Genomic DNA, 12500 nt, shown 5'->3' on the forward strand with positions numbered 1-12500 from the left:
TGATTTAATGCAGCAGTTCAACAAACAAACACATTGAATTTAGGGATATACATTATTTCTTCTTTTGAAAGCAGGCCCGGATTGGCTAATCGGGAGGACCGGGAGAATTCCCAGTGGGCCGGTCCGTTTTTTTTGCCGCGAGGGCCGGTGTCCCTAGCTCCAGAATCTGTTGCTCTCAGCAGTCACACTTTTTAAAAATAATTTATTTATTTACTTGACCACAGCCTTCTTATTCATTATTTTACCGCAGCTCTGCTCTTTTTTCCTGCAGGTTGTGGTACAGTGGTTAGCATGTTAGGTTATGACGCCGCCAACCTGGGTTCGATCCTTGTCTGAGTAACATTTTTTTATTTTTTTTTTTTATTGTTAAGACATATAATACTGTAAGGGTTGTTGATCATTTGAAGTTCTAAAACAGCTGTTTTCTCAAAAAAAAAGACGTGATAGTGTAATTAGAAACTGAATTGGAAATGACCTTATTTTAAAGGGCCATGAAACCCCCTCGTTTCAGCAGGGTGTTTTCACACCTCTTCTTTGGAAAAAGTCAGAAAAGTGGGCGTGTCCAGCTCTGTTTAGGGGGGAGTGTCGGAGGAACTAAAGTGGGAGGGTGTGGGAGTGTCGATTTGGGCACGCGCGAGTTTCAGAGTCAAAATACACACACACACACACACACATACATACAGGAGAATGTGATGGTGTTTAACCTACATGGACATCTGTAGTCGAATTATTAGCCAAATTATTAAATGGTGGACTTTAACTGCAGTTTGGCTCTTTCATTTAGGGAATTCATTCATGCCCCTCGCGACACACGAGATATTTGATTCGAGGAGCTGCTCTAAGCGTGTATTTTTCATGCAATGTTTTATACCGCACGGCGAATGAGAGAAAAAAACCCTCTGGATTTCCCAGAAACTTAGATGCACATGACAGGTAGTGTCAGAAAGCCGCGCGTGTTATTCCGGTCACTAAATACGGTGAAAATCCTACACGAGGTTAAAGTTTGGTTGTGGTGCTAACGTGTTTACACTCTGTGCAATAGTTTGTTAGATACAAACAAACTGAATAAACAAAGAGCACTGGTTGCTCACTTACCAAATCTGTAGAGACAGGACAATCACCAGCAACTAGAGCCGCGTCTTTATGAAGAGAATACTACAAACGATTCCAGATCCCAGCGTTTGCAGATGAGAACAGCTCTCAGGTAAACAATAATCCTCCTTAGACACGTAAGTTATTGTTGTCGAGCGTCGCGTACACTGTAATCCACACGTGAGTCTGAGCTCTCACAGAGAGAAAATGAAAACGAAACTTAACTGCAGCAAACTATAAAAGCAACACTTCACGCTTGTTTTGCCAACACAACGTGGCGTCTCTGTCCTGAAAACACGGTGATAGTAATGAATATTAATGAAGTTGCACAATAGAGTGCGCTGATTGGTTTGACCCAAGCCTTACTCATGCATTAATGCAACACACTGTAAGACGTAATAAGACTCACTCAGGCACAGACGCCCAGTCTGCACGCTGGAATACACACTATTATGTCATGACCGTGACGCAGCTTCAAAAATTCGTTTCAAACAGGAAGTACGAATTTGCTTAAAATAACGCAAAAACAACCAATTTACACTTTTTAGTGAAATATAGGTGTCCTAATAGTGTTTTTAGCAGTGTGTGACACATATACGACTGTCAACAGCTCAAAAAATGTGTTTTGGTGTTTCGTGACCCTTTAATATAGTCAGTGGTGAACTGAGGTGGGCCGGTCTAATGCTTGAAACTCCAGGGCTGAAAAAGAGTCCCACTCCAGCCCTGTTTGAAAGTCATCAAAAAAGTTCCTACAAATGTCCGAGCAGAACTATTCTCAGTATCAAAACAATTTGATTCATTCATCATTAGCATTTTTTGCACAATATTTCTCCCTAATCAACAAACAATCATTGTTCATAATGCTTTTATAATGACTTAATAAACTAAATCCCCAATGGGAAACCAATTGTAATGTTAATTTGTCATTGCCATGGAAACTGAGATGGAAGAATGTAAAATAAAACTGACCTGAAACCGCTCCGGCTGTCATAAAAGCTTGGACATCTTGACTCCAGCTATATGTGTGTTTCTCTCAGAGCCCGATTTCTCCTATCTGGACGCTCTGGCTCCATATCAGCCGCTGGCCATGAAGTGTGTTTACTGTCCAATAGACACACGGCTCAACTTCCACCAGGTCTCCAAACTCCTGAAGGACATCCAGGTAAGTCTTAGTACATTACTGGTACACTAAGCAAATTTAGGCCAACAATGTTGATATTTGAAAGCACCAAACCCAAGTCCTCAACCCTTTTCGATTGTTCTGCTTTAGTTATTAGAGATGCTAGGAAAGGAAAACCTGGATAATACCTTGGCATAACTGAATATTAATCAATCAATCAAACAGATAAATAATTAAAAGTACTTAAAAATGATACCGTGAGCATTAGACAGCATTGTTTCCTCATTTTCATCTAAATCCTATGTGGAAAATCCTTGTGAAAAACAGACCAATTGGGTCAAAGCACATATTCGACGATCCATACTAGATAATTAATATGCATAAGCCAGGCTGCATTTGATTGGCTGCAATGTTTCTGCATGAAATTACAACATTGATAATAATTTCTTATTTATTTGTAAGTTTATCTAAGCTTGTAAATACTTGGTATGTATGTAGGACTCTTATTTTGAAAAAAAAAAAAAAAGACCAGCATTATCGAGCTCAAGGGTAATGCAACCAAGCATAGAGTATTACATTTCAGATTAAAGATTAAGATTAAATTATTTTCAGTGCCCATGAAGAGGCGTAAGGTCTGTTTAAACGTATCTTTTTGAAAGTTTAACGTGTATATTGTGAAATTTGCCACATTTCATTTTGTAATGAGGCAGCAAACACGTGTAAACTGCACAATATACTCTCACCGGCCACTTTATTAGGTACACCTGTCCAACTGCTCATTAGCGCAAATTTCTAATCAACCAATCACATGGCAGCAGCTCAATGCATTTAGGCTTGTAGACATGGTCGAGATGATCTGCTGCAGTTCAAACCGAGCATCACAATGAGGAAGAAAGGTGATTTAAGTGACTTTATACATGCCAAGGTTGTTGGCGCCAGACAATAATAATAATAATAATACAGTAGTCAACATTTGAAGTGGATCAACCACATCTTTGATCAATTTTGTTCTAAAACTATTCAACAACATCTATTCTTGTTTTAGCACAATTTTGATCCCCTTCAAATGTTGACTGCTGTATACTACGCCTATAGAGAGTCCTCACAAACCACAAAAAACCAACCAGCTGTTCTCCTGTGTTTGTCCATCAGCCTCTTCATGTGGTGTGTCCAGAGCCGTACACACAGCCTCCTCCATCTCAGCCTCACCGCTCAGACCTGATGCTGGAGCTGCAGCCTCCACCCATGGCCTACCGCCGCTGCTCCGTCCTCAGGCTGCCCTTTAGACGGCGATACGAGCGAATTCACCTGCTGCCCGAGGTCAGACACACACGCGCACGCACACAAACTTGCTGTTAGAGATTTGATCAACATTATAAGAGAGACTTATTTCTTTAATATACTTTGTTTATATGCTTTTATTTGTATATGTTGGGTTTTATTTAATTTTGGCTTTAAGTTTTGAATTTTGCTATCAATAGTTTTTATTTTTTATTTTTATTAAACTCAACTGAACTTCAACTTCAACTCTGAAATCTGGACTTTACTAGAACTATGTGAAGCTGCTTTGACAATCTACCCTGTGAAAAGTGCTCTATAAATAAACATGAGTTGAATGAAGTGAATTGAATGAATTAATTTTTATTTATATGTAACTTTTTTTGTCAGTAATTTTACTATTTTAGCTTAAACATATTTTAGATGCTAACACAGAATTTCTTTTCTTTTTTATATTTTGTGAATATTTATTTTAGAAAAATATATAGTGCATTGGAATTTTTTTGTAGTTTTTCCTTTTGAATGTTTTATTCTAGTTTTTATTTTTCTTTAACGTAAATATAAAATATTATGTGATACTGTTATTTTATTTTATATTGTTTTTACAAAAAAATCAAACACGGAAAGTCTCAAAAACCTTTTTGTAAGAGGAACTACTTTCTTCAACCATTCATTCACATCTGCAGCTATGTCAGAACAGCAAAAACCCTTGCTAATTCACAAATGTCACTTAAGAGCTTTAATGATTCTCTAGCGTAATGTCTAAAGTGATGGCAAAACAGCTTTTTTTGCTCTCATTTTAAGATTATAAGGCTGAACGACATGAAATGCCATCAGTCTACAGAGATTTCCCAGTATTTCTCTGTTGCAATTGGGATATCACAATAATTAACCCCGAAAAAGCCAAAGCAACACAAACACTACCAGATTACTGTAGTATAAATACAGCACTACATCATGCAAAAGAGAGAGATCGACTTAGAATGTCACTCACCTGTTTTATAATGATGTGATCAGCTGTAGTTAGACATTTACAGAGTTTTTCTCTTCTAAGTGCTTATTATGCGGTCTCTGTCGCCATCTTGTGGCAGAATGTCTTTGCTCTTCTCAGTATGACAGGCTGATGGCGGCCGATGCGCTGAATCTCTGAAATTTTAAGAAAAGGCACTATGCTTATGAATAAACCTTATAGTTGCAATCTGAACTTTCTCGCATAAAAAGCCTCAAAAGTTCAATATGTTGTCCAACAGCAGCAATACATTGTAGTAGAGCTGAACGATTCTGGCTAAAATGGGAATCGCAATTTTTTTGCTTAAAATAAAGATCACGATTCTCTCACGATTCTGTAGATGTAAAATAAAGGTATGGTAAAAACAAACATATGGCACAACATCAATAATCATTTGTAGGTCTACTGGTTTTTATAAATAGCCTAAATCTATTCTACTTATAATAATTCTGATGTTGAATTATGTTTGAGATATATGCTTGCTATCTGTCATATTAGACTATTTTGTTCACTGGTAAAATCAGACATTTGCCATTATCAGATTATATTCAACATTATATAGGCTGGAGTAGTTATACTGACATTGTAAACATTTATTTTCATGCACAACTGTGTGTTCGCTATGAAAGAAAAAACATATCAAATGCTTGTCATAATCATAACTCTAAAATGCCATATGATCATTTAAATGAAGTGCACACTTTTGGTTTCATTTTGACTACTGTTCATACTTCCCGCACGGCTCCCAAATGATCACGCTGTGCCTTAAACTGAATATTATTAACAACTGTATTACCTGTTACTCGCAACATATGCAGGGTCTGTTCACTAAAGTACACATGCCTTATCTGCTCACGGTCAGCAGCTCACGTCACATGTGATTTCCCGGCCGCGAAAACATTATATGAAGACAAAAAATGACATTTTAAGGTGAATTATACCTTATAAATACAGTATGTGACTCATGATTTGGAGGTTTCAATGTCACTGAGCAACGTGTGTGAAACTCGTGCGGCCGCCTTTTCTTCTCTCCTGAACTTGAAAATATGATTGACAGAATCGTAGAAATGCTGGATTAAGATCGTCAAGGGGGTCGAATCGAGATCGCGATCTTTTAATGATTAATTGTGCAGCTCTACATTGTAGTGAGTTGCTTGGTGTCTCATTAGTCCTAGTGTTGGTGGAGTAATACACAAAGATGAAGAGGCTGTATGAGTGCTGATATTACTTTATTATCTCACGGCTATAAGAAAAAAAAGTGCAAAGTGGCTGCGTATTGGCACTGCTGGGAGGCATGCATTGGCTCAAGGCCGCTGATTCAAGAACCAGACTGAACTATTTTATATATATATATATATATATATATATATATATATATATATATACATATACACACACACACACATATATACACACACACACACACACACATATATATATATATATATATATATATATACACACACACATATATATGTATACACACACACACACACACACACACACATATATATATATATATATATATATATATATATATATATATATATATGTATATGTGTGTGTGTGTGTGTGTGTGTGTGTGTGTGTGTGTTGGTCATGCTTTTGAATACATATTTTCACATAAGGTTGTATTTAAGTTTAGTAATTTTAGTAATTTGAACTTTAAAATTTGAAGGGACTTCAAGACAACATAAATGTACCTTATTAATTACCTTTATTTTATTTCTGCTCTATTTCATTTGATATATTTGACTAGTTTCAGTTAACTATAACAGAAGTGGTCAAAAAAAGAAATATTTTAGATGAAATAAGTTCATAGTTCATATTTTTAAAATAGTAATCATCAGACAGTATGAGTGATGTTTCCTGCTGAACATGTTGAGGATCTCAGTGTGTTTTCCCTGTAGTTGGCCAAATCTCTGGTCCCCTCAGAGGTGAAGGCCGGAGTGTCTGTGGCCACAGTGTCTGCTGTTCTGCAGTCCAAGGACAACAAACACGTCCTGCAGGTCAGTGTGTGTGTGTGTGTGTGTGTGTGTGTGTGACATCAGGACACAAATGTGTATAATGACATGGGAATGGCACAGGGTTTACAAAGAGATGGTGAATCATGAGGACATTGCCGGAATTAGTTTAGTTTCAGAAAGTAAAACTGCACTGTTTCCTGTAAGGGGTATGTGTTAGGTGTAGGTCAATAGTATAAAAACAATGGAAACCTTTGGAATGTCCCCACAATTCACAAAAACAAACATGTATGTGTGTAAGAGACTGAGTTTGTGTGAAAGAGTGAGAGAGAGAGTACTTGTTTTTATATCCCAGTGGGGACTTAAACCTGAATGCACACAGACTCATGGGGACTTGTCACCATGGGGACCAAAATTGAGATCCCCATGGGTAAACATGCTCATAAATGCAGATTGTTTCCTGTGAGGGCTGGGTTTAGGGGTAGGGAGAGAGAATGTACAGTTTGTAGTATTACGCCTTTGAGAGCCCCCTACTGGTTACAGGAACAAGTCAGGTCTGTTTGTGTGTGTTTGTACAATCTAAAAACACTGGACACCTATGGAACATCTCCACAATTCATGTAAACAAACATATTGTGTGTGTTTTGCAGCCGGTGCCCAAAGTAGCTCCAGTGGCTCCCAGTAAGAAGAGGAAGCGTGTGCTGGAGGAGCCGCCAGAGCAGCTGAAGCCCAAAACACTGCTGAGCGGAGCCGTTCCTCTGGAGCCCTTCCTGGCCACATTACACAAGGTACACTATAGAGACATATGTGTGTGAACTCCTGTAGCTTTAAGTCAAGCCAGGACACGAGTCTTATCAATGCAACACACACTCAACCTTTCAGCTGTGAAATACAGTCTGTGTTTTGTCCCGGGGCGCTATACAGAGAAGCACACACCTGATTGATGGTAATTCAACTCATTTAGGATCTGCCGTTTACATGTTGTTTGAACTGAAAGCACTCTATCATGAACCTAATCTACCAAGCGCTGTAGAATTCCTACAAATGATGAGCATTTCTGAGATCAAGCTGTTCTTAGATTCTTGGGAAAGTGATGTCACACATGGCAAGGCCCCGCCCACATCTTTTTAATTTGAACACTAGTGCTATTCACCTACTTGTACTACACAAGTGTGCCGCAAGCCTGCGTTTGAGTAAAGGTCTCGGCCGTTAGATCGCCCCCTGGGGGCAGGCTGCAGTACAAGTCATAAAGCCCGCCTCCTCCGTGTTAATGAAGCAGACTTGAGCCCAAATAAAAAAAAATATTACACTTGCAATAAAATGTCCCGAAAGATGGTTCTGGTCGATTAAGGCACTGGTTATTGTGCTGAAATAGGTGCAGATCTTCATTTTTGTAAACAGTTTGTTTTTAGCAGTAATTTAATGCTGGGCGTGTCATCGTGATTGACAGCTGTGATTGACAGTTTCTCAAAGCAGCGCGTCTGAGCTTCAGCAGGAGACTGAAGTAGACTGAAATGTTATTATTCGATTTCTGTGTTATTTTACCATGACAAAATGAGTTCAGCAGTAAACTATAGTTTCTGACATACATGATCCTGGTGGAACACTGTTTATTCGCTAAGGTCAGGGCTTTTTTTCGGGCTTTATTAGTTTGCTGATACACGCCTAACCACCCAGATAGCACCCAGTTCCGGCTAGATTCTCGCCTGCCAGAGACTTACCCCTCAGAGCTCAGACTGACTAAAGCTGCGTCCCAAATCGCATACTTATGCACTATTCTACGCCATTTTGGAGTATAAATAGTGTAAGTAGTGTGTTCACACTGAAAACTCTAAAAATAATAAGTGCACTTTAATTACCCGGATGATGCACTCATTCAGCCGCTAAAATGAAGTGTGTAATGATGGACACTTCACGCACTCAACGACCGCAGATTTGCTTACGTAGCGGAAGGGGCGGAGCTATCGGACGCACATGTTGGATAGCTTTATTTATTTTGGATGGTGAAAGCAAAATTCTCCTACGAGAGTGATTATAGCGCCTCCCGATGGTGAATGCGGTAATACTCACGGCAGGTATTATTTGATAAGTCGGTTGTTTATTTTACTGATTTGGCAACCGTCAAACATCATCAGGGAAACAGTTTGAATTTCCGCTTAGTAAAAAAACATTAGTGTGCCATTTGGGACAGCACTACATACATATACTATCCTGTTGAGTGTGTAAGTGCATAAGTACATAGTGCATGAGTGCATAGTGTATAGTGTGCCATTTGGGACGCAGCTTAAGTTACCTCTGCTGGACCTACTCCGGATGCCTGGACTCACTGCCCGATTCCAGCCCGAGTCAATCGAGCCAGATGCTGCGGCCGAGCGAGCCGGCGCTGCCGCATGCGAGGCGGAATCAGCCCGCGACGCCGCGAGTAGGTTATGCGCTGCGGCCCGGAGCTGGCGCTATTGAATATATAAAACCCTCATATTTGTTAACGTTATTACTTAAAAACGTTACGTACCGTTATAACGTTATTATCTGTGTTGATATGACAGCAAACGCATGCTGAGCAGTTCAGGGGCGTGGTTGATTTTACATAAAGCGTTTGGTTGGAAGCTCGACTCCGCTCATTTTCGCGGCTCCTCCTCTGGCTCCATCAGACAGTCCTTCTGCGCATGTCAAGGCTCCAATTTCAGCAGTCTTTTGCGACAGTTTGTGCTCGTCAAGCAGGCGTTTTGCCCTCAAGGCGTTCAATGGGAAAAGGGGCTGTCGCGTCGTCCATATTTTTTACAGTCATTGGTACTACATCTTAAAGATGCCCTATCATGAAAATCTGGGTATACCAAGGTATGGTAGAATAATAAAACATCAGTATATGGAAATGGGCATACTGTGAGCCTCAGACACCACAGTTACAGCTCAAAACACCCATCAGGTTATTTAATAGACCTTTCAGAGTATTAGAATTTTATGCTCTGAACACTGAAGCTGTTTTTGTTGCCTGTGCCTTTAAAAAGTGCACCTATGGTGAAAAATCTACTTTTCAAGCTGTTTGGACAGACATGTGTGTATAGACCGTCATATTGGGGTGATATAAACACACTCAGTCCTTTTTTTTCAATTTAACAACATAAAAACGGTGGAACAATTGGAGCAGTTTTGAGACCGACCGCAACTTGACGTAGAAGTGCGGTCCCCCTGCCCACCAATATTGATTGACAGGCGCACATTCCATATCCTCAGTTTGTTGTTTCACTTCCGCCCTTTTTCAGCGTGTGAGTCAAAGCGATGTCACCAAAGGAACACCTTTGCTCTATTTTTATTGGGCTCAACACAAGAGCCTTCATCGTCTTTCTGCGAATGAGCAACAGAGACTTAACAATTAGCGGTCATTTAGGCTGAACACGCAGTGAATGCAACGTATCGAGATTCAGGCCATTTAAAACAGCTGATCCACCGAGTCTTTCAACACTCTCTCCGAAAACATTCGATTGATCTCGGCTGGCCATCAACATTCACCACATGATCGCTCTCACCGGCGCCATTGTTTGTAACTTTAGGTGGGTTTGCAGACATGTGTACTTTTCATTGCATCTTCCTTAAACTTCAGCCGTTTGCATTTTCTATAGTCACAGAAGCTCCCCGTCATCTCAACTAGGTGCGGCTGTACGGTGTGAGTGCGTTGCCTCACGTGCGCATCCCTCTATTGGAAATAATGAACTTGCCTTAGTTATAGCCTCAGTCAAAGTTAATCCAGTGTGCTTGGGTATTAGTCTCGGTGTACAAGCTCAGAACTGTAAACTAGCACACAGTTGGCATAACTTTGTTTAGTTGATGCAGTTTTGTTCTTGAGTAGTACGGTTAATAGTGAAATCCCTTTACGGATGACGCATGCATCGTTACATATCGGCTGTAAAACTTTATAAAGACACAAATGATTTTGTAACTACCGCTCTGACACATTAGGAAGATTCCTCAACAGTCGTCTCTGCTTGGTCTGTAGTCGTACATGTACAGCTGAATGCTGATCCTCTCACTCATGTTGCTTCTCTCTGTCTGTCTGTTGCCATACACAAAGCAGTGGAGTCCTTGGCTCCACCTCCTTCTTAAGTTGGGCGAGAAGTCGAAACTAATTTTCATCTGTGTACACGCCCCTAAAATTACACTTTTTAACACATTATAATAAAATAATCTGAATTGACTGAACTGAACCTAAACTGACACACTCAGAAGAACCATAATATTAATATTAAATCTTAAAAAGGGGTCAACTAGGTGCCCTTTAATGCTGGTTCTCCCCTCCCATCATTCCCACAGGCCTGTCAGTGTGTCCCTCAATCTCCACCTTTGCTGCGTCAGATAAACAGCACAGTGACTGACATGAAGGAAGCACTTTCCCAATGATTATTTGATGTATTTGACGTATTTGATGTGAAGTTAATTCTGTTTTTGATATACACTACCTGACAAAAGTCTTGTCGCCTATCCAAGTTTTAGGAACATCAAATAATAACTTGACTTCTAGTTAATCATTTGGTGTCAGAAGTGGCTTATATGAAAGGCAAAGGCCTTTAGATTACGCTTATTTTACCAAAAGAAATTATGATCATGTCTTGATTTTTAATTAGGACAGTACGGTCTGACTTTGCTTAGACAAAAGTCTTGTCACTGAACAGAAATAATGTCCAGTATAGAATATAAAGTCATGCTGCAGTGGAGACAGAATGAATATTGTGTCTGACTCCATCATGAGCTTGGAGGACTGCATCCATACATCTCTGCAATGACTCAAATCACTGATTAATAAAGTCATCTGGAATGACAAAGAAAGCGTTCTTGCAGGACTCCCAGAGTTCAAGGTGCTTTGGATTCATCTTCAATGCCTCCTCCTTCATCTTACCCCAGTCATGCTCAATAATGTCCATGTCTGGTAACTGGGCTGGCCAATCCTGGAGCACCTTGACCTTCCTTGCTTTCTTTGATGTGGAGGCTGAAGTACGAGCAGGAGCGCTATCCTGCTGGAGAATTGTCCCTCTTCTGTGGTTTGTAATGTAATGGGCAGCACAAATGCCTTGATACCTCAGGCTGTTGATGTTGATCATCCACTCTGCAAATCTCTCAACGCCCCCATACTGAATGTAACCCCAAACCATGATTTTTTCCTCACCAAACTTGACTGATTTCTCTGTGAATCTTGGCTCCATGCGGGTTCCAGTTGGTCTTCTGCAGTATTAGTGATGATTGAGATGCAGCTCAACAGATGATTTATCAGAAAAATCCCCCTTCTGACACTTTTCCAAATTATCATCTAAAAGTCAAGTTATGATTTGTTGATCTTACAACTGGTATTGACGACAAGACTTATGACAGGTAGTGCAGTGAAAAGCACATTTTTTATTGATAATTATTTAACTTAAGTGTACCAAAGTAGACTTTTCATGTAGATTCTAAAGAATCATTAATTTTCAGAAAATTTCTATCCCTTCTTAAAATATGATCTCTGTGTCTGGAATCTACCGAACACACATTGATCATGATGAACAATGGAAATAATCAAAGCAACAAAAGAACTAAATTATGTAAAGATGTATAATTACCTTGTCAGTCTCACGCTGTGTGAAACTGATATAGACTGACTAAATATGACTAAAGACTGAAATCTCAGACAATAGCAGCAAACAAATTCAACAAGACGTTAATAATATGTACTGTAAGTGCTATGATTGGGCTCAGTTGGTCAAACGCTTTACACAGAACAAAGGTTTACAGAATAGAATATGAGAATCGTTATATATATATATATATATATATAGTTATTTAAGTGTTAGATGATTAGGTGTTGACAAAAAATATGTCTTAAAGAGTTTCTAAGTCTGAAGTCAAGTGAAGGCAGGGTAAAAATGAAGAAACAAAATGTTCAAAAGCTGATGAAGTTGGAGAAATCCAGCATCATTTACATGCAGAGAAACGTCACACTCCTCATTTGCTTGGATCCCAAACGGCAGATTCTGGCAGCGGTTCTGCAGGCGTCCTGAACATCGATTAG

General features: G+C 39.5%; 1 protein-coding gene across 1 annotated transcript in view; it reads left to right on the top strand.

Annotated features, from left to right (window-relative positions):
- The window catches only part of ints9 (integrator complex subunit 9), a 36387-nt gene that overhangs the window by 18476 nt on the left and 5411 nt on the right, over positions 1-12500 (top strand). The window contains exons 13-16 of the mRNA NM_001077270.1: positions 2130-2254; positions 3365-3532; positions 6410-6508; positions 7114-7251. Of these exons, the coding sequence (NP_001070738.1) occupies positions 2130-2254; positions 3365-3532; positions 6410-6508; positions 7114-7251 (530 nt within the window). The remainder of the gene's footprint in view (positions 1-2129; positions 2255-3364; positions 3533-6409; positions 6509-7113; positions 7252-12500) is intronic.

Source organism: Danio rerio, chromosome 20 (assembly GCF_052040795.2).
Source record: "Danio rerio strain M-AB ecotype USA chromosome 20, GRCz13ab, whole genome shotgun sequence".
Lineage (NCBI taxonomy): Eukaryota > Metazoa > Chordata > Actinopteri > Cypriniformes > Danionidae > Danio > Danio rerio.